The following is a 23,240-nucleotide window of genomic DNA, read 5'->3' as shown; positions in this document are numbered from 1 at the left end:
TAAAATAACAAATTAACTTTAACTTTGTAAAATGTTTTAACGCTAAAAAGCTATGGCAGTCTCCTCAGAAACCCATTTTTGGCAATTGAATCTCTGCATCTCTGCAACCCAAAGAACTTCCAAATAATAAAAACTAAGAGGGCTGCTTTTCTCAGAACGCCTACGTCTCAACGCGGGGGCAGGGAGAGGTGCTGTCAGCCATTGTAGTAATAATGAGATTGATTGTCAACATAAACAGTACAGCTACCCTCTTTTTGCTCAGAGACAATTTTTAATCATAATCCTATTTCATATTTCAATAAGTTAGTATGGTCTTAAAAATCCTATTCAAAAAATGCTTTCCTCAGTTATTACTGCTTAAATATTATCTAAAGCTATGCTGCCCAATACAGTAGCCACTAACCACATATGGCTATTTAAATTTCAATTGAAGTTAAAAATTCAGTTCTTCAAATCATACTAGCCATTCTTCAGGGACTCAATAGCTACAGGTGGCTATCGGCTACCACAGTGGAGAGCATAAAGAACATTTCTTTCATAAAAAGTGCTACTGGATAGCACTGATCCGAAGAAAGTGCAGTGTGCTATGTGCTCGTGCGATTTTTCAAACTCATTTTTTAAAGTATCAATATCTCTGGGCTACAGGTTAACAGTGATCTCTGTTCATAGGTGTGAAAGACCAGTGCCAATCTTCTGGTCCTCAGAATTTACTAAGTATTTCGAGTTCCATATAAGGCCCAAGTAAAACATGAACTCAGCAAATTCACAACATGACATAAAAGAACAAAGTGAAGATTCGGCATGCACGATGAAAGTAATTTCGCAGTCATATGACTAAAACAGACCTCTTCCTTCCACTGGCATCCATAAACCTTTAAATACAAAAGCATCCCTAACTACCATTTAAAGCTTCTCACAAGAACGGGGCAAAAAGCCCTTTAGATATTGCTCTGGTGTGTTAGCAAGGGGAAAAAAAGCATTACTTAAGTACAAACAAAAACATAGTAAATTTTAAAAACTGCCTTGGAAATTAATTGCTATGGAACAAGGACAAAAACCCCCCACAAGTTTTGGTTTAATGTATGCAAAAATGCTCTCCTTTGTATTGATATCTGACACGAGTTGACTAACTTTGAATACTTTTAGGGAAATCAAGTTCATGCTGTTATTTTCAAATTTGCCAGAACACAAAGTAGAGAGAGAACAATTGCATACAGATCACTTCTTCCAAATAAGTCTTGGATGAGGCAGAAAGTGGGGAACAAAATAGATTGCTTGGGTTTTTTTCTTAGTAGGTAAAACAACTCAATCATAAAATGCACACAGCTGTATCTAAAAGAAAAATGCAAACACAACTTAACCATACTTTATTTGACTGCATCTTATTCAGACAGCTTGCACATTTCAAATCCCATTAAATCTCTCTCTCCAAAAGGATACGGGACAATAGAAGAAAATTATGCAGCAATATCCAGTCATCAAACAGCAGTCCAAGATTTTGAGATACATGTGATATCTTATAGATACTCAACTCATATCTGACGTCAATATAATTTATGGTTATGTTTTTACAAACCTGAAAGCCCTGTAACATTATAGCACTCATTTAGTGATGTCATGGTGCACTGAAAAGTAACTCTGATGTGCTACCGATTTGCTTTTATCTATGCTCCTGGAAAGTGATGAACTTCATGATTTCTAGACACCATAATAAATATACACATCCAGTCTTACACATGTCAGCCAATACTATAACACAGGGCAAGATAGTTAAAACATGTGACAAACAAATTCCTTTACATAGATTTGTCGAGCAAGTGGGGAGGGTAATTTGGGGAAGAGGCAGAAAATATTAAAACCAATTTCTTAATAGTAATTTTTTTTCTTTTTTTGCTGGCTTCAACTTTGGAAACTACTGTCTGATTTTTGACCTGTGGACTTCTCTAGAGCAGTTTCATCCTAACATAAGGGAAATATAATTAGCCCACACATCAAAATGGTAGTATACCCGTTAGCTTCTTCAATACTAACATATATAGCTTCATGGTAGCATGTATAAAAATGTTCAGCAGTACCAACTGCCAAACCAGTGTCAGTGGATAGTACAGTCAGTCTTAAAGAGACAGCACCCCATTAAAAGAAAGTTGCACCAATTTTGCTCAGTTTTAGCCAAGTGAACTTACTCTATCAATTTTAAATGGAATTGTTTTAAGATTATATAAGAAAAATGAAAGCCCAATATCAAAAAATAATGTTTGATGTTCCTTCAACTGGAATGGAGACAATTTTGGTGTTGGGTTATCAAGCTAGAGATTAAAATTTTGCATACCCAATTAAAGACATAAGGTAGACACTGATACTCAACACACTCCAGTTGAACAATACAGTGACCATTTGACTTTTTAGTCACATGGTTAAGGTCATGTTTACAAACACCCAGATTCAGCAAAACTTGGTCAGTTCTGGGGGAAAAGGTCAGTAGAGATGGTTTCATTGACAACCTGCCAAAAACATAATGGTTGAACTGCAAATCTAGCATGTATCTACTTTAGAACTGTTCCCATTAGTGAGTCAAGCAAATGCATGTTTATAACAATCATTACCTAGGAACCAGCAAGTCAAATATAAAGTGGTGAAATAAAATTTGATAACATGAATACTGAATTGTTTTATTTAGTTCAGTTCCCTCCATATTAAAAATAACTAAAGCATCACTGATTGGCATTCCTCTAAATGCTAGAGCCCAAATGAAGTTTAACTAAAAATACACTGAATATTGTGTGGTCATCATATTTTTAATGTAACCAGTATTCTGCCCATTAAACTTTCAAGAGCGATATAAAATGAAAAGAAAGTTTTCTTTAAAAATAAGAAACTATAAATATAAATGATCCCACCAGCAGGAAGATTTTATTTTCACCAAGTCTGTGTATCTTTATTTTAAAGGTACTTGTTACCATGTTCACTTTCAAGACACTACACTGAGCAAGGAGCAGCTTTCCTTTAAAAAAAAAAAAAAAAGGCAACAAACTTTCCTGAAAGGGGGCTTTTACCAACTGTTAATGGAGGTAGGGTTTTTTAAAATACAGTAATTATAGCCATAAAATAAAATTCAAACCAAATCCTAGAAGCAGAAGTAAAGCATATCCAAATTCAAGAAAAAACAACAGATTCCTACAAAACATTTTTCACAGAGAATGAATTTTTTTTTTATGGGTACCTAGGTTTTCCAGTTACATAAATTATCCATCACAGTTTTCCTGACTCAATTGAAAGCAATTAACTTTAAATTTTATTACACTGCACAGATTGGCCAAAAGACAATGTAACTAAGGAACACAGTGACGGCAATTAAGAAAACCCATAGAACTCATTCCAAAAAAAATTTCCATTTCTCCCTTTTGCTTTTCTGGGAACAAAGCAAAGCTCCCCCAAGAATTTGCTCAAATAAGTGAAAAGAAAATAAAATCAGTTTAAAACAGATACAATAAACCTTGAAATTTATTTCCAAGACCAAGAACGAAAAGTGAAACACTTTTAAGAAATGGAAGCAACGTGAATCCAAATCACCTGGGAAAAGAGGTCCAACTACTTTGTAAAAGCTGTTCTTCACAGCTTAGCAATAATTGATTAAATAAAATCATACCAATTTACATTAATTTTCTATCCTTTTCCAAAAATTCCCTCACAAAAAAAAAAAGTGCATCCAAAACCCAGCAATTCCCGGCTCCATTAACTTTTCTCATCCCTTTTGAGCCATTTCTCAGATTTTCCAAGTAGATTCAACTTCTTACTGTAAGGAAAGAAGGGACTTCTAAAGTAAACCACTCTGCCACTCACCTGGAAAAAGTATCCAAATTATAAAAATCTGAAATAATTTATTATCAAATTTAGAATTTAAATAAAAACAAAAAAGTTTGCTTGCAAAGGCCTTAAAGAAAAGGAAAAGATAGCATGCATTCAAAAACTAGAGATGAAGACAAATATACTTATCTACACAGGCACTGGCAGACGCGATTTAATTATCTTTACTCACTGTAAGACACACCCGACCCTACATAACATTTTATTCATTCACTAATCACTGAGGTACCAATATTCAAGAATGGAAAATTTAATATTGGAAAAATAAAACCTAAAATTGAAGCTTTCTCCCATCCCCTTCAGAAAACTATGGCAGGTTTCATGTGTAATGTTAGTATACTCAGAGAATTTTACAATCTACGTTGGCTTTTTTAAGGAACAAAAATCATGTTCCACTTACTGGTTCTGTGATAAAACAATCACTGTGTAAATAACATTGTCAGCAGACTTTGCAAATAAACAAATCTTGGCTATCAACTGGCACATTTTGTTGGTACCAAAAGAACTCTCTAAGTTTAAAACAATCTCTTTTAATTCAGAACAAATGCGCCATGCCAAAGTGCAACAAATATTGTGCGACACTCAATGAGACACCGACAGATAAGAGCTGCATGGAAATTACTAAATCCACCTGCAAAGCAATTCTGTACAAATTGCATTGCATGCAAAGGTCAATTCTGCGTGGTTGGACAGTTGTTCCTCGATGTCAGTTTCTCAACGCAGCCACAATTTAAGTCGCAGTGCATCAACTCCATTTAAATAGTATCTGAACAGCCTCTTATCTCGAACAAAACCAAGATTTTCATAAAGTTTCAAAGCAGACTTATTGGTTATTTCTGTTTCCAAAACAACCTGCAAAAAATAAGAGAAAACTAAGTTACAACTGTATATATTTGCAAATAAAATTTGACAAATCACTTACAAAATAAACAATTAGATCAAATACTTAAGAAAAATGTCAGATTTAATTGTTTTAAAATTGATGCTGGAAACAATAAATTAATGATGTACAGAAAGAACCCAAAAAAACAGTCATCAAAATTTTAATAGTAATTATCTCTTGGGGCAAGAGGGGGTGGGAACACTGGGGACATTTTCTGTTCTGATTTTTGTGATGTTTGGAATTTTTAGCAATGAGAATATGTTTTACACTAAAATAAAGATGAATTATTTCCTTGTGGAGAAAAGTAGTGTGATAAAAAGATGAAGGAAAAAAAATCAACAACCAAAGAAAACAAACCAGTACTTAAAACTACTCAGACCGACCTCCAACTCCTATATTTTCATTAATTTGACATCATTTACCCTGGCAACAACTACCATATTTGTCTCGAGTCTAGACCAGAGCCTGCAAACTACAGCCCTTTGGCCAAAAGTGCCTACTGTCTGTTTTCGTAAATAACGTTTTATTTATTTTTTTTTAAAAGATTGGCACCTGAGCTAACAACTGTTGCCAATCTTTTTTTTTTCTTTTTATTCTTCTCCCCAAAGGCCCTCCCCCAGTACATAGTTGCAGATTCTAGTTGTGAGTGCCTCTGAGGGGTTGTGCTATGTGGGGCGCTGCCTCAGCATGGCCTGATAGCTGTGCCATGTCTGCACCCAGGATCCGAACCGGCGAAACCCTGGGCCGCCGAAGCAGAACACACGAACTTAACCACTCGGCCACGGGGCCGGCCCCGTAAATAAAGTTTTATTGAAACACAGCCATACTTATTTGCTTACATGGTATCTACAGCTGCTTTCTCAATACAAAAGCCAACTTGAGAGGGTGCAGCAGAGACCTATGGTCCACAAAGCCTGAAATATTTACTATCTGGCCCTTTGCAGAGAAAGTTAGCCAAACCTAGACCAAAGGCACCCAAACTGGAGTGTACCTGGAGGACTTGTTAAAATACATTGCTGAGCCCCACCCCCAAAATTTGAGTAGTTTGGGTGGGGCCCAAGAATCTGCATTTTTAAAATGCCCGGTGATGCTGACGCTACTGGTTGGCAGACTGCATTCTGAGAACCTCTCTCTAGACATTATCGATATCAACACTTAACAGAGGAACACATAAAGTGTTAACTACTATCCGGGTGTTTTTTAATATTACTGAACCAATGGTCCTGACAATGAAGAAATGATACTTTTGAAAACTGATTTTCTTAATTCCTACCTTCCTCTACCAAAACATCCTTTATGCCATCCTCCAACTTTTACATATATAGCTCTATTTGCCCTTCTTCTCAACCTCCCTTATTGAGAATTATCAACACAGTGAGCCACAGTTACTATTGGGATGTCATAGCCCTTAGATGTTTGGAGTGGGAGAAAAAAGGGCAAAGCATAATCAAACAAAGGTCCCAGTGAAGTCTGAGTCTCTTCCTGTTCTCTCTCAAGCTATCAAACAACCTGACAAGAATTCAAGCAACAGATGTAAATAACAAAGACTATACCTCAACTCACGGTATCCAAAACTGAGCTCAGGATCAACTCTTCCTCTATAATTCCATATAACAGTAACAAGATCTCCATCCCACCAATGTCTCCAACTTGAAACCTAGAAGTCATCTTTGAACCTCTTTCCTCTCCACCCCACCTACATACATCCAAGCACTGAGTATTTCAATACTTTCTCTTAAATCTCTCTCAAATGGATCCTCTTCTTTCTATCCCCATTGATATCACTCTAGTCCAAGCTGCCATCAACTTTCATTGTAATTACAAGCAGCTCCTAACTCAAAAGTTCCCATTCTCTATGTTATTAATTCCCTACTTAAAACCATTTATTGACTCTCTTTTTCCCACAAGATAAAGTCCACAATCTAAAGATAATCTAAAGAGACCCAAAACACCCTTCAAGATATGGCCTCTACCTAACTTGCCAACTTGACTTTCGGTCTCCCCCTTTGCTTTCCATGATCAACACTAAGCTTTCAGTTTCTGGAACCCACCATAATCTTTCCCACCTTAGACCTTTCATAAGTTGCTTTCTGTGCCTGGAAGAATGCTCTCCCTATCCTCCCTGCTTTTGGCCTTAGCTTGTCACTTCCAGACTGTGTGGAGTGTCCCTTTCCTTTCATACTACCCTGCAGCACTCTACACTGCTCCTCATTCACCTATACTCTCATACACTATTTGATGAGTTTGTCACTCTCCTAGCTGGTGAGTTCAATAAAGGCAAGGATCGATGGGTATCTCCTTCACAGCTCTTTCCTCTACACCTAACACACTACCTGACACACAGAAGGCTCTTACATATTTGTTAATTATATACATCCTAAGCACTTTTTATTATATTACATACATTACATAAATATTAAACAAAAGAATTTTCAAGCTTTTAAATGACCAAAGTACTTAAAGAGAAAGCATCACTTTAAGGCAACTATCTATGCAATTAACTCACAAAACCAAATCACACGCTAAATCCAAACTTTTAAAAGATCTAAAAACAAGTAAATAATAGTTCAGGAACAAAGGAAAATATTCCTAGGAAGGCCTTAAATAAAAGTTAGACAGCAAACAAATTGGTTTAAGATAAGAATAAAAAGTCAACAATTTCTCTTTGCTCTTAAAAAAGTGGAATTTAAATTTTAGTAATGTATGCCGTCCTCCAGTCTGGAACACCCAGTCTGGTGACTACAAGATTTCAGTTTTGAACAATTCTCTTGGGTACTTCCTAGAATTCTGTTTTAGGCCAGCACCTAATTACAGCTAAAAGGTTAAATTAAAACAATTCATATAAGAAGCAATAAAGATGCAACAACTCAAAACTTGAAACTGATTTCATAGAAATGAAAAGGTGATGGTTTAAGGAAATAGCTAATATTTACTGGAGGCTTACTAAATAATATGTACATTTTACATGCATTTGTCATTATGTTACTTTCACAGTAACCCTATGAAATAGATATGATTATCTCCAGTCTACAAAGGAATGAAACTGAAGGCCACCAGTAGATGAAGGACAAACCAGGGGCCGGCCCGGTGGCACAGCGGTTAAGTTCCCACGCTCCGCTTCTCAGCAGCCCGGGGTTCGCCAGTTCGGATCCCGGGTGCGGACATGGCACCACTTGGCACACCATGCTGTGGTAGGTGTCCCACATATAAAGTAGAGGAAGATGGGCACGGATGTTAGCTCAGGGCCAGGCTTCCTCAGCAAAAAGAGGAGGACTGGCAGTAGTTAGCTCAGGGCTAATCTTCCTCAAAAAAAAAAAAAAAAAAAAAGGACAAACCAGACTCCAAATCTGAACCAGAACTTAATAGTATCCATTCTTCTTTACCTCCCCAGTTGTTTCCCAGAGTAAAACAAGACAGCAAATGAGAGACCTATCCTACTTACAACATGATAAAGGCAATCTAAGTCCACGTTCATTAATATTTGGCAATCTAAAATATTCAAAACACATCTGAGGAGAACTATGGCTACATAAATACACACTTGCGGTCTGGTAAAGAGTTGGATTCAGGTTTGTTGGCACCCTAACAGATTAATAAAATAAAGCCCAATTACATAGAAAAAAATTACACAAAGGGATAATCTTGGTTAAAATAAAAAGATTTTCTTGGCACACTCACATTTTCCAAACAAAGAGATCATGTATTCATATTGACACAACAGAAAATGCCAGAAAAAAGTAACTACTTTTTAATACATAATTATTTAAATTCTTAAAGATATATTAAAAGAGAATCTGGGTGTATACTGGAAATTCACTGTAAAACTATTCTTTTAATCCACATCATGGGAGTATTACATAGGAAGCCAAAGGATAATGAGGTTATTTTGGTCCTGAAGAAACTTGGCAAAGTTGAATTCTGCTTAACAGAAAAAAAAAGGATTACACTGAAGTTCCACGGATTCTCTTAGCAACAAACCATTGTCAGGATAAGCCAAACCATCACTGTTTAGAAAGCCTTTTTTAATATTGGAGGCTGGAAGATCCTGGAGGGAGGGCAGGCTTGTTCACTGCTAGAACCCAAGCACTAGTTCATTATCTGACACCTCACAGGCTGTACACTGATACTGCGGAATGACAATTTTATTGCTCTTTATAACATCCCTTTAAGATCAAATTACCATGATATTGCAGAGACAAAGAGATAGACTCTAAAAAGTTAAATGACTTGCCTACAATCACACTACTATACTAAGTGACAGAAGATGGATCTAGAACCCAGGCTTCTCATATCCAGTTCTTTAATTAAGCCAAACTACTCAACCAAATACTCTTACAGCTTAAATAACTTTTTTTTCCTGCTTTATCTCCCCAAATCCCCTCTGTACATAATTGTATATCTTAGTTGTGGGTCCTTCCAGCTGTGGCATGCGAGACGCCACCTCAACGTGGCTTGATGAGTGGTGCCATGTCCGCGCCCAGGATCTGAACCAGCGAAAACCTGGGCTGCCGCAGTGGAGCACGCAAACTTAACCACCGGGCCACGGGCCCAGGTCCTAAATAACTTTATTTTACTGTGTTCTTATCGTTGCACCTGTGTCTCACAGCCAAAATATGTTTCCAGTGAAACTAAAAATGTTAAACATAAATTATTAAACACAAAAAGCTTAAAAGTCATCTTGTACATCATGATAAATTGTATGTTACTTTGTTAACATGTTAACAAGCTTATCACCGGTTATCTAAATAAACTAGGCCACTGTTGGTGGGAATGTAAATTGGTACAGCTGCTATGGAAAACAGTACGGAGGTTCCTCAAAAAATTAAAAATAGAAATATCATATGATCCAGCAATCCCACTTCTGGGTATACATCCAAAGGAACTGAAATCAGGATCTCAAAGCGATATCTGCACTCCCATGTTCACTGCAGCATTATTACAATAGTCAAGATATGAAAGCAACTTAATTGTCCATCAACAAATGAATGGATAAAGAAAAAGCGGCATATATACATGACCGGATATTTTTCACCCTTAAAAAAAGAAATCCTGCCATTGTTACAACACATGGATGAACCTGGAGGACGTTACACTAAGTGAAATACATCAGACATAGACAAACACTGCATGATCTGATATGTGGAAACTAAAACAGTCAAACTTAGAGAAGCAGAGAGTAGAACTGTGGTTGCCAGGGGTTGAGGGAAGGAGGAAGTAGAAAGATGCTGGTCAACTAAAAATGTGTTAAGGTCACATACTACACACAAATTCCATTAAGAAATTTTGATTCCAGTGTATTTTCATCATATGTGAGTTAGTTTTGAGTATTAGTTTTGAGAGTTACTATCATGGTAATCATACCTTAAATCTAAAAAAAAAAAAAACCTCTGAAATTTAAATTTCCAGAGATGAAGATTTCAAGAACATCTACAGCTTAAACAGTAAAGCACTGTTCATCAAGCTAATCAATCACCTGTCCCCTTCTAATTTATTTCAGAAGAAAGCACAATAAAAGTAAATGGTCACCATGTGGGTTCATTATTTTAGGTACACAAATCCTACTTTAAAAATTACATTTTAGAAAACTTATTCATGCTATTTGTATGTATTTTTCTTACCATTTCTAATGTAAAACAAGAACCCAAGCTGCTCGTCCTGGTAGCCACTACACAGTTTGGCAGCCAGAGCATGCGGGGGCATAACCAAATTCAAGCCAGATCAGCAATATGGGTAATGCATTTCTTATTCATGAAGCAATGAACCCACTTGTTTTGTTTTTTTGAGGCTGTAACTTTTTAGTCAGCTTCAAAAATATAGAAAAGGAAAAAGATCTTGAGCTACGCTGTTTTAACAAGTCTAATTCTGATATAAAAAGTTAAGAAAGTCATAGTAAGGCAAAATAAAAATATCTATTAGACCAGGAGAGTACATCATTATTATATGGACAAAAACATAATCTACATTTCGACTCTGTGATTACTAACTTTGGTTTAATTTACTCTGAATTTATCTTAAAATGACAAGTGCCAACCAAGAGCAATATAAACATGACTCAAGGTCACAGCTAAATTCTGCAAACAAAAAAGAAAGTAAAAATAGACCGGATGTACATGGTAAGGCTTCACACAGATTTCCAAATGCTTCTCTGTTAATACGTTCATAGATTTAAAATTTTTTCCTTTATAAAAAAAGCAACACAACCAAAATAGTAGAAAATGTAATTTAAAACCCTTCTCAAATGTCTTTCTGACAATTTGCCAAAATTTAACACTTTAAAAGAAAGGAAGGTTGGCTTAACTTAATGAAAGTAAAATAACATTAACTGTTTTATAATTGGTCATTGTATTCTTAGAGAATTATAATTTCAAAGTTTTCCTCAAAACAATGAATTTTATACAAGACTGTTTTTACATACAATTTTGTTTTTACCAAAAGGTATTTTAACAACTTAGTTAACCCTGCAGATACTTTTTTTTCATCTTACTATGTACAAAAATAACTAAGACAATTGCTATTCCTAGAAAGCTTATAGATCAGAGAGAAAGACAAGCCAACAAAGTTAAAAAATTCCAAAGTGCTTTAAAAAAGAAAAAGAAGGAGAGGCCGGCCCCATGGCCAAGTGGTTACGCCCATGCGCTCTGCTTTGGCGGCGCAGGGTTTCCCAGTTCGGATCCTGGGCACTGACTTGGCACCGCTCATGAGGTCATGCTCAGGTGACATCCCACATGCCACAACCAGAGGGACCCACAACTAAAAAAATATACAACTATATATTTGGGGGGACTTGGGGAGAAAAAGCAGGAAAAAAAAAGAAGAAGATGGCAACAGTTGTTAGCTCAGGTGTCAATCTTTAAAAAAAAAGGAGGAGAAATACAGATAAGATGTTGGAAGCATAGAACTAATCATTCAACAAGTATTTATGAATCATGTACTCTATCACAAATGCCACACTAAGTACTAACAATACAGCAGTTAAACAGGAAAAGGCATCTCTGCTCTCCTTAATAGCTAAGGCACAGACTCTGAAGAAGCAAATTTAAGCAAAGTATTACAAAAAGGGAAGTCAAGAAAACCACAGAAGGTGCGACTGCTTCTGTCCAGAAGGGTTAAGGAAAACTTAAAGGAGTTGGTGATATTTGAATTGAGTCTTAAAGACTGAGAAGTATTTTAGTAAGCAGAGGAGGACCAAGAGGCTACCAAGTCTAGCAAATACATCAGTGAGAAAGCAGTTACACTGAGTTGGTGGGGGGGGGGCGGGGGGGAAGAAACCAAACTAAATGGGATGAAACAGTAATATAAGGAAGTGGAACCAACAAACACACTACTATCAAAAATTAGAAGGGAAAAGGGAATAGAAGAGTTTGTTGCTTATATGGTTTAGAACTCAATGAAAGGGAGAGTGAAAGCCTTATGAAAAAAACAAGAGTTCTCTGTCTCTTCATACAGCAAATCCTTTATCTGAACAATGTGGGACACAGATAACTTAAACCACGGAAGAGTTCTCTAATCCAGAGGCAGAGCTATCCAAATTGCAAAAACTATCCATTTAAAACTGTACAACAGGAATAAGTTCATGGAACTACCCCCATTTCAGCCTAAGATTTAGTAACATTCACTGCTTCAAAATTAAGAAAAATGAATCAGAATTAGATTTTTAGGCCCACAATGAAAAAAGCATTTCTACCATAAAATGTATCACTAATTTGAGACTAAAACAATATAACCAAGATCTCCATATCATCCCTCAGAACTTTCAAAGAAAAACCAACACTATTTAAACATTTGACCAGTTAAGGTAAAGCACACAGCCTGTCTCCTAGGTAGCAACTACAGTAACTCAGAAAAGGCTTAACCCTAAGAAACATGACACTCCCTGCTCTTAACACCCCTGTTCACTGGGAACCACCCTACTCACTAGCAGGAGAGGATCAAAACATGGTCTTACCATCCCAAAGATTTCCCTAAACTGTCAAGCAACTTTTGCGAAGCCTGACTTCCCTCTTGATTAGCTGACTAAGCCAATGTGGGTATGGACCAAACATAAAGACTTATACTCACGAATGCATGCAGTACAATTCTATTCTACAAATTTTAGTTATCAGCCATGTAAATGATCAGGGTCACTGCACCTTTTACTTTTTGATATTACAAGCTGTGAACAATATGACATCCCTCACCATGTGTGAATTATTTTATTTGGAGTAAAATTAAATATCCTTAAATCCCAGGCTGACTTCTCTGTGCTGCCCAGTATGTCTGTAGGCCTTCTCATACAACCACCATTTAGTATGATCTGTCAGAAGACAAATAACATGAACATGGAACATGAGAATACTCTGCAGTAAATCTCTGTATTCCAACATGGAAATGTGTTCATGAGATAGTTAAATGGCAAGAATAATTATTGCAGAATAATAATTATGATTTCATTTGTATAAAAAAAATTACACATTTGCACACAGGTGTGCTTAGAAAATGGGAGGATGCATATCGAAAGATTAATAGTAGCTATAAGCAGAAAGAAGGATGAAGAGTTGAAGAGCGTGAGGACACGGAAGAAGGGACTTTGTATCCCAAAATACACACATACACGATGGTTAATGATAGTGTATAAATTGTGTACCAAAAAACCCGACTTTTGAAAAAAGTAACCAAGTTACTTATTGTTGTCAATCTGCTGAGGAAAAAATTACCTAATTTCACTTATTTTGAGAACTCTCTAAGGCACATTTGCCCTCCAACAATAAAGACAACTGTCACTCATACTGCTCACAAAATTACTAGCACAACTTTGCTCCTCCTTAGTCCCACGGCTATATTAAAGACATCTATACTTCCCTGGTTCATACTTATTCCCTTCCACAGTACACAGTAGTAAATCTTAACAATCTCAACCATCACCCGTTTATTGAGCACCTATCATGTGTAAAACAGTGCTGCAGGATACGAAGAAATTATACCTGCCCGTCAGGCCTTACAAAAAAGCTAAAAAGAGAAGCTGCTGTTAGGTAAATCTACAGATAGCTCTACATATAAAAAGTCGTCGTCTTCTTTCCCCCAAGCCTTATCATTATTTAATGCTGAGAGATTTTTTTCAAGTGTGAAATGTCCTTCATCTGGGCTGACAGTTGGCCCATAGTAAAAAAAAAAAAAAAAAAAGTTATTTAGAGAGAAACTAAGGCTAATATGCAAGTAAATTACAATAAGGTTTGTAATAAGAGCTACCTTAAATGACTTAACTGATAACAAATCCTCTGAATACCAATTTACTGAAAACGTCTAAGAATTCACCTTTACATTTTGTCACAGAACAAATTTTAGCTTCCATTATCATCTTAAAACTTGTTCTGCGTCAAAATTCAGGTGTTTTTAAATGGTATATAATTTTCACTACAACCTGCATTTGTATAAAAATGGTCTTCAATGAAATATGCAGTACAATTTATTACGGGATATTTATAAAAATACCCAGGAAACTACTCAGGATAAAAGGTCTCAAACATTTAGAAAAACTTACCTCATCACAGTCTCCTTCAACCATGGCATAGATAGCTTTCTTAACCAAGTTAGTACCTAGAATATAGAACTGAGTATTAATGAAGGAAAAATGTGATTAGTTTCTTAAAAATACCTAAATTATGATATTCATAACAAGCATAGAAATGTCAAATGCTGGGTTCTACCTTGAATGCAGACACACAAATTATCTCAAATTAAATGAGAAAAAATTTAGATTATAACTGAGAGGCCAACAGAACCGACACATAGCAATATAAGTTTCCTCTTGAAGGACCTACCTCCTGACATATCCCTTTTCCTCAGGTGCAATTATTTGCTCCAGAACAAGGCAAGCTATGGTATGGTCTGAGCAACCCAGGAATTCCTTGAGCTGGCCAGCACTCACTGCGTGACTCTTGAGCCAATCTTGCCAAAGATCACACCAGAACTGCTGTGACCCAGAGTGGGCTCAAGCTACTGGGTGGGTTCCTACAAACCCTATAGTGAGCTTGGGCACACGAAAGTCTGGCACTCCCAAATGATGTCAGTGGTGTGTCTGTAAATCTCTAGAAAAACGTATCCTAGTTTAGGGTCAGACATATTTGGTATATCAAAGGGAAAACAACTGTCAAATCTGATTTGAAGAGAAGAAAGAATCCAAGTTTTTGTAAGAAATCTCTTAATTTTCAAACTATGAACACAACCAAGCACGAATTACATGGGTCAAAGTACGCCTGAGGGCCAGGATGCAACCCTCAAGCCACTGGTTTCTGCCCTCTAAACTAGCCAGACAACTGCCTATCACTTGCCCTAAGTCCTTATCAGCTCTTTTTAATCCACAGACTCAAACTTGGCTTATATAACAAGCCCGATTCATTAAAAATCTCAGTGGTAAACTATAACACTCTAAGAAAAGTTGGTTAAACCTAATGTATTAAATAAACCTATCCATAATGATTTCTTATGACATCTCAGATTGTATCAAACAGTCTTAAATTGGACAAGAACAAAGTTAAAAAAAAACAAAACTGCTAGTAATTAAATCCTGGTACAGGCATCAAATCTTTCATGAGTAGTTCCTTAGCTTCAGTACATCCCAGAATTTGACATGCTCAGACAAGTGATTGCCTACCTGATCCTCCATCTTGAACAAATCGCCAGGAGGTCCTAGACACTGGCATAGTGGTTTTTAACCAGGCTTACATTACAGTCACCTGGGGAAGCTTCAGCCCTACTTCTAACAGGACAAACAAGATTCTCAGGGGTAGGAGCCTGCACATTTGCTTTTAAACCATTCGGATGATTCTATAACCATTATAAACCATGAGTATAAGAGTAACTGAAAATAAAAGGAAGACCCAGGAAAGAGAAGAGTCTGGGAATAGTAAATAACAATTCTACTTTCTCCTGGTACTCCCTGAAATGCTAATAATGTTTGATGACTAGTACTAAATAATAGTAACAATTTCTCCATAATTTTGCCTTGATTGAGGTCCACTTAACCCAAGTATAGACAGCTGCTTGAGGGCTGTGACGAACTGCCCTAACAATGCTACTAAAAACTGCAGTAGGGGCCGGCCCCGCGGCCAAGTGGTTAGGTTCGCGCGCTCCGCTTCGGTGGCCCAGCGTTTCGCTGGTTTGGATCCTGGGTGCAGACATGGCACCACTTGTTGGGCCATGCTGGGGTGGCGTCCCACATGGCACCAACCAGAGGCACTAACAACTAGAATATACGGCTATGTGCTGGGGGGCTTTGGGGAGAAGAAAAAAAACATTGGCAACGGTTGTTAGCTCAGGTGCCAATCTTCAGGAAAAAAGAAAACTGCAATACTTACTATAATGGAAAACATTTTAAATTTGATTAAAAAAATGCTTGGAAGTGAAAACTATCACCTGCTACTTGTTAGAAAGATAATCTCTCAAACAAACTAATAATGAAAACAATTCATCTTGAAAACACTTTGAAAATACTTTGAAATAAGAACAATTTTCTTCCTTAGCTTCATGCTCATTTCTACGTATTTATATTTAAGTCTTTTGTTTCAAAAAACAAAACTGAAAACAACTCATGCATTCTTTTAGTGACGTAATATTTTCCTTACCAATGCCATTTCTCCTGTATTTGGAATCCACAGCTAACATGGCTATATAACCTCTGCGGAACATCTTTTTGTGCATATCCAACTTGCAAACGATGGCACCTACACACTCCTCCCCTACCATGGCCTTGAAAATAAACAAACAGTTATGAAGAACAACGTTGCCAGCAGGTCCTGCACAATTACCCAGGGAAACAGCAACCAACAACTGGTCAGCATTTTTGAGGGAGGAAGAGATAATAATGAGACTTCTAGCAAGAGGGCAATCATGGAAGTTTCAGAAATCTAAATCCCACAAATCCTTCAAATGTTCTAGTTTTAAAGTCTTCAACATTCCTGAAGACATGAATTTCTCATGCTTATTATCAAAGTCTAGGGGGAAAAAAAAGCAAGATTTCCACAAGGTAAACATTCAACTGCTTAATAAGAGGTGCTGATAATTAATTGCAATAAAGACCTACGTGTTTAAGATTTGGGAAGGGTGAAAATATTTTTCTTAAGAAAAAGTCTATTCATGAGAATACGATAAAATTTTGTGAAACCTGCTTATCAACAGAGTACCATAAACTTAAATTTAATAATAAAGTTTTAGTGAAAGACAGATATGACATAATATTTATACCTAAACAGTAGAGTTAGATTTTTCAGGTGGGAAAAAAAAAAATGTTTCTAAGCTATTCCTTAGATCCTATCCAAGGGGGTTTTGTTACTGAAGGACTACAAAGACTAGATATATGATGGTATCATTTTTAGGACACTCCTGAGAATGTGAATTATTGTCATAAAGCTCACAGAATATCTAGAACTCAAAGTCAGAACTTCATATTAAAACAAAAAGCTTTAACATGACTTTACAGAGCTATTTTAATAAAAATGTACAGCTTTCCAGAGTTACATGTTACATGTTAAATAAATGCTAATCATCCGCCATTTTCATTAAGATTTCCAGTGTTGTCACTGAAAATGTTTTTAAAAATTCCATCACTGACAAAAAGTTCTAGTATTCTGGTAAATATAAATAGGGCAATAGCTCCAACTGTTTAATAACGAGTCAGCCAGAAATATTTGTTTGCTGTTAAGAGTCCTCATTAAAAAAAGACGAATACTTCAAATTATCTTTTAATAAAATTAACTTTTCAGAAGAAACTATTTCAACAACAAAAATGGGGAATGGGTTAAAAAAGAAGGAAAACCCAATTTGTACTTACTACCTACTTTAACTTGAATTTGTTGTGACTTTCTTTAGTTCGTCATTCTGTAAGTTGATTAAAAGGTCTTTAACTGTGGAGAAATCTTTTAGGCAAGATAATTCTAATCCATTTCACACAAACTTAAACTAGGCCAGAAAAATCCTTTTGAAGGGACATTAAATTCAACAATCCACACTACTTCATTTCTGTTTTATCACACAATCCAAAACTATTTGGGGCCAATAAACATCTAAAACTGTTATTTCCATTTCCATTCACAAATAAATCTGGTTCTTTCAAAATTCTTTTCAAAACGAAAATTTCTTTCTGTATTAAGACCTGAAATATACACAAAAGTTGCCTGGCTGAACAATTCAGTTTTTTCTGATTTGAAAATAACTCACTTCAAATGTATGTGTGTGGTTGTGTTGTGTGTGTACACCACCAAATGGTACATTAAAAAATTTCTGACCTGACCACATAAGCCAGGGGAAATGCTATCCATATAAATCTGACACAAAACTGTAGGACCACTACACCTCATAGCTAATAAACCACCCAAAAAATTAAAACCACTAGACACAATACAACTGGACAATATTTTCAAATTGGATAGGAATTTCAAACAAATCTTCTTTGTCCTTCGATCAAGAAAGTAATAAGCAAAGTATTATATTAGTTCACTCTTGGACCGTACTGATTTCTTCCCAATTAAGGATCTGTAGGAGCAAAAATCAAGTTCTATCCATCATTTAAAAATAAAAGCCCAATACAAGATACTGTTTAATAAATAAAACGTTGGTAGTGAGGAAGGCCAATGCTATATTTTTTCCCAATAAACTGCTGATGAATATACACTTACAAGAATCACTAAACTGCCTGTCAATTTTTCCAAATAAAAGCTTCTGCACATACATTTGTAACTCATGATATTAAATATGTTCTTTTTCAGAGATGTGAACTGAAGAATTCCCGGCAAGATCAAGATTTAACTCTACAAAGCCAACTGCTTGTCAATCTATATAACTTGAAAAATATAAATTGTGTCAAATACAGATTCCCAAATTCCAGAACACTACAAATACAAAAACAGCGGAAGCAGGAAAGTTAAATTTAGAATAAACGGAAGTACTATAGTACATCAATAGTAAGTTGAAGAAGTTCAAAAAGGCACCAACAACTGAAAATACCTTGAACTCAAGAGGTAGAGACAAATTAGTTAAGTACAGAGTAACTGACAGCTCCTCCCATTTGTATAGTACTGTTACAATTATTAGGAAGAGTCATAAGAAACCGTCACTTTTGTTAGTCAAATGTGGTCAAGTACTGGCAATTTTCTAAGGTTCAACCTCATATTCCATTTGATCTATTACAGGTTACTCATGGAAACCAGAAACATTCTGGAGGTTTCTAATCTCTTGAGATTGATATTTGTACGGACAAGTGTCCCTTGGCGAAGCATAATCTGGTGACGCAACGATCTTTGCCGAATGGGTCAAGGGTACGTCATTTTCCAGATTCTTGTTTCCATAATGAGAGGCCAGGAGACCTGGGTTCAAACTTTACCACTCTGCCACTAAATATCTAGAGATTTAAACATTTTAAGTCACTCTGGTCCTTAATTTTTTTTCATTAAAAAAAAATAAAGTTGAGCCACATTACCTTTAGGATCCTTTACAGTTCTAAAACGATGTGATTTAAAATAAACATACACACTTATATTTCTTTTAAATTAGTTCTTATGGGAAATTCAAATTTTTAAAAAGCCAACAGAAAGGCCCCAGTTCTAAACGGCCTCTGGTTGTTTAACTGTTGTTTTATGCTCAATACCTCCAGATTCATACTTGCACTAGTAAATCTTACAGGTCAACCACTTGTACATATTCAGTGTATAGATATTTCGAATTTAATAGTAAACTGGCCATTAAGGGCTAAAGTACAAATTAGCTGATGAATTTGGAGGAGTTTATGTAAAACCAAAACTAAAGTTTACTAACAAGTTTAGCAGAGTCTAAATTGGTAGACAAGGTGAGAGGCCTAGGTAAAATCACAACTCACAAGCTGACTAAATATCATATATACACACTATTTTCTGAAATTAACAGAAATATATGTATATACTATTTCAATTTAAAGTGTGACTCAGTTGTATGCTTTGTGGGTTAACTTACAACTAAATCAATCTAAAACTTTTAGCAATTACAGTGGCATTTGATATGACATTTATAAGTACTATAAAATCACTGACATAGACATGACTCAGAACTTCTGTTTTGATACAATGATTAGAATCCTGTAAGAGCAGTTTTGTAGAATATAAAATAGTTCCTACAGTTTAAACCAACATACCAAATAGAAGTTTAGCAAAGTAAACAGAAAAATAACTATCATTATCAACAATACTGATGCTCTATTTTCAAATTACCACCAAACTATGAAATCAAAAAGACAGGTTTCTAAAGTATTGTCAAAATGTCTTACAGGGAATTACTAAATGCAACCAAATGAATGCTAAAACAATAAAAAATGGTAGTGGCTTTTCCTTCACATATCATGAAATACTCCTTAAAAGCATACTGCCTTTCTTCAGTGGAAAGTAGAAACGACGTGCGTGTGAGGATGCGATGCGAAGCACACACCTGTAGTCACTATTAAGTGAAAGGTTTCACCCGGACTGAAATTGATGAATATCACTGGGAAGTAACTACTGGTAATGCTACTAGTATGTAAATTTTAAAAAATCATTCAGTTTGTTTGGTAGTCAAGTCTTTCCTGCTTGCACATAAGTCAAAAATTTTTGTGAATTATGCTTCACACAAGCCAGTGTTACCACTAGTATTTAGGCATATCCATGAGCAGTTTCTCAAAAAAAAAAAAAAAAAAAAAGACCAGGAACAATTTCACACTTAGTTTCCTACATTCCACAAAAGGGTATTTTGTTCAAGTTTCAGGAGTCTCAGCCACCAGAAGTGTTAGTAGCGCCTTCTGCAATGGAGCACCAGAAAGCAGGCTGGCTACAACTGTTAACTGTCCTGTTGAAGTAAAAGGAAACAATCTCCATAATTACGGCATGTGTTTGTAAGATCTGATTCTCCAACGTGGCCACGGCAAGTCTACTGACAATCACGTTCACCAAAACAGGTTTATGCATACACTCTTCCCTGATTATGTCTGTAATTGAGAGATTAACAAGGCCTGTATCCGAACAGAACCATGTTCAAATTAAATGAATGCAAAGTGCTTTGAGGATGAGGGAGAGTAATTAAAGACGGTTAAACATGATTATAACTCAATGTAAACAGGATACAAGACCCCCAACACGATATCGTACAGGCTTGTTGCATTTACATCAGTATCACGTCAACCCGGATCGTGAGGCTTACCTTCAAAACAGTTTCCCGCAAGAACTAGGAGTGGGAACACGCACTTTACAGCATAAGGTACTACGAAATGCAGGAAGCATCCACTGCCACTCAGCCCTCACACTCCCTGCCCTGCACGGCCTGGATCTCGGCTGGGTTCACCCTCTTTCCATTCCATCCACTTACCAAGAAGCACAGCTGTGGCCAGTTGTGGATAAAATATCTATAGGTATAAATGGAGTAGGGTTCAGACAGATCTTTGGTGATCAGTCTCATGATATCGGGCATTTGCAGCTCGGATTCATATCGGACATAGCGTATCGTCCGATCCTCCCCAGGCTCCACCTCCCGGCCTGAGGGGCTTCTCAAACTGCAGCCGGCGGCCAGGGACGCAGCCAGCAGCCGCACCTGCCCGCCGTCGTCCTGCTCCCGCTCGGCGCCCCCCGCCAGTCCGTTGCGGGCCGCCGCGGGGCCGCTCGCCGCCGCCTCGGCCGGGACGGGCAGCGCAGTCCGTGCGCGGCCGGGGAGGCAGCGCGGGGGGCTCTCGCCGGAGCGCACGCCGGGCCCCGGGGTGGCAGTCGCTCTGGAGCCGCCGGCGGCCGCCGCCTCCGCGGCGCTCAGAACCTTGCTCTTGAGGGAGGCGGCCGCCCGGAGGTGCCGCAGTTCGGGGCCGATCAAGCCGTTGAGCTGCTGCTGCTCCTGCGGCGGCGCCGGGCAGCGGAGGCACGGGCGCCGCGGGGCCGCCGCCTCGCCGCCTTCGTGCTCCTCGTCGTCCTCCTCGTCCTCGCTGCAGCAGGCGAGGGCGGCCCCCGCCGGGAAGGGGCAGCGGGGCTCGGCCGCCGCCGAGGCCGGCGGTGCGGGCGGTGGGAGGAGGCTGCTAGGCCCAGGCGGTACCTCCGCCATCCTGGAGGCAACACAGACCGAGAGGGGAGGCCATGAGAGCCGGCCGGCGAGCGCGGCGCCGGGGGCGGCGGGGCGCCGCGGGGGGAACAAAGGCAGAAACCGCCCCCCGGCGGCCCCCGGTTCCGCGCCCCCCGCTCGCCAGCGCCGCCCCGCCGCCCGCCGGCCACCGTCCCCGTCCGCCCGCGCCCTGCCGCCAGCCCTGTCACCCGCGGCCCCTCCTCGTCCCCTCCGCGCGCCTCACCCCGCACAGGTCCCCGCCGCCACTGCCGCCGCTCCTCTTCCCCCTCAGCCGCCGCCGCCGCCTCCACCGCCGCTGAGCCTCTCACTCCGCCGCCGTCGCCGTAAAGCGCCTCGGCTGTTACCCCGGGTAAAGTTTCCTGGGCCGGGCTTTACGACACTTCCCTGCCTGCCGGCTGCCGGCCGAGGGAAAGGGGCGTGGAGGGAGGTGACCTGAGCAGGGGCGGGGACGGAGGTGTCTCCAGCGGGCTTGGGGGCGGTCGCGTGCTAACGGGTGGGGCTGCGGGGCTGTGAAGTTGCGGAGGGCTTTGCGGTGGCCCGCTCCCACCGCGCTCCGGTCGGCTCTGGGGCGCTCAGCCCGCCGAGCTGGCCGGGGCGGCCCGGTGCTCCAAGCCCGCCGCCCCACGGGGCTGCCGGGAAGCCCGCCCGCCCGTCTGGCCTGCTGACCCGGCCGCAGCCAAGCCTTTGAAAACGCTTTTCCTCAGCTGTGCGACGTTTAACTTTTGCCTGCCCTGACGGGGGCGGGGGGCGGTTACCCGAGTCCGTTAAAAATGGAGCCAATCAGGGAGAAAATCGAAAAGGAGAGGTCGTGAAAAGCTTTGAGCTGTGAAAATATGGGAATGGCTGTTGAAACCTGGTCGTTTGCCATGTGGATTAAGTTTAGTTTTTGCCCCTTTGAGGCAGGAGAAGGTGGACAGGTGGTCCTCTTCCTCCCTCTTTAGCCCCTTCACCCCGCCCAGGAAGAGTGCAGGTAAATGTGATTAACAGGTGCTGGGCAGCTGCAAGCACCCCTGGGGAAGAGTTGGAGAGAGATGGTGGAGGAGAGTGAGCGCAACTAAGAAGCACAGTCCTCGAGTGGTGACGGGAATTGGGACTGGGTGGGAAGCGCCGTTGAGGAGGCATCTGGCCCCCGCCCCCGGTGCGCCGAGCGGGCCGCCTGGGCGGTGCGGAGGCAGGGCCGGCGCGCGGCTGCGTGGGGCTCCGCCCTTTGCGCTCGGGGCCGCGGCTGATGGTTTTTCGGTGTATCTATTCCAAAAGAGAAGCTGACAGTGCAAAACTCACCAGCACACAGAGCAAATTAAGTTTTTCAAAATCTGGTTGTAGCGCTGCTCAGGTGTGCAGCAGAGGGACATTTTGAGGGATATAATTCTGTGACTGATTATGTTTGCAACTTTTTGCCGTAATCTAAACTCTGTAAAAAGTG

At 39.1% G+C, this 23,240-nt stretch overlaps 1 protein-coding gene across 1 annotated transcript; it reads right to left on the bottom strand.

Moving 5' to 3' along the window:
- Window positions 1–1,351: 1,351 nt before the first annotated feature.
- On the bottom strand, window positions 1,352–22,177 carry NAA30 (N-alpha-acetyltransferase 30, NatC catalytic subunit). The gene is made up of 5 exons (XM_046647507.1): window positions 22,041–22,177; window positions 21,083–21,800; window positions 16,348–16,471; window positions 14,265–14,320; window positions 1,352–4,716 (listed from the first exon to the last, which is right to left on the bottom strand). Exons 2-5 carry the CDS (start codon window positions 21,797–21,799, stop codon window positions 4,579–4,581), a joined length of 1,035 nt encoding a protein of 344 aa, XP_046503463.1. The 5' UTR covers window position 21,800; window positions 22,041–22,177; the 3' UTR covers window positions 1,352–4,578.
- Window positions 22,178–23,240: the final 1,063 nt, after the last annotated feature.

This window comes from Equus quagga, chromosome 20 (assembly GCF_021613505.1).
Source record: "Equus quagga isolate Etosha38 chromosome 20, UCLA_HA_Equagga_1.0, whole genome shotgun sequence".
Taxonomy (NCBI): domain Eukaryota; kingdom Metazoa; phylum Chordata; class Mammalia; order Perissodactyla; family Equidae; genus Equus; species Equus quagga.
This window is presented reverse-complemented; position numbering and strand designations above follow the sequence as displayed.

Bases quoted from the DNA above. Each gene is read 5' to 3' on its own strand.
- NAA30 (XM_046647507.1), bottom strand. From the start codon at position 21,799: ATGGCGGAGGTACCGCCTGGGCCTAGCAGCCTCCTCCCACCGCCCGCA. The intron at 14,321-16,347 runs GTAAGGAAAATA...TCTATATTCTAG, and splicing joins ATACAGGAGAAATGGCATTG to GTACTAACTTGGTTAAGAAA. The intron at 4,717-14,264 runs GTAAGTTTTTCT...TATTTTTTGCAG, and splicing joins TTGAAGGAGACTGTGATGAG to GTTGTTTTGGAAACAGAAAT.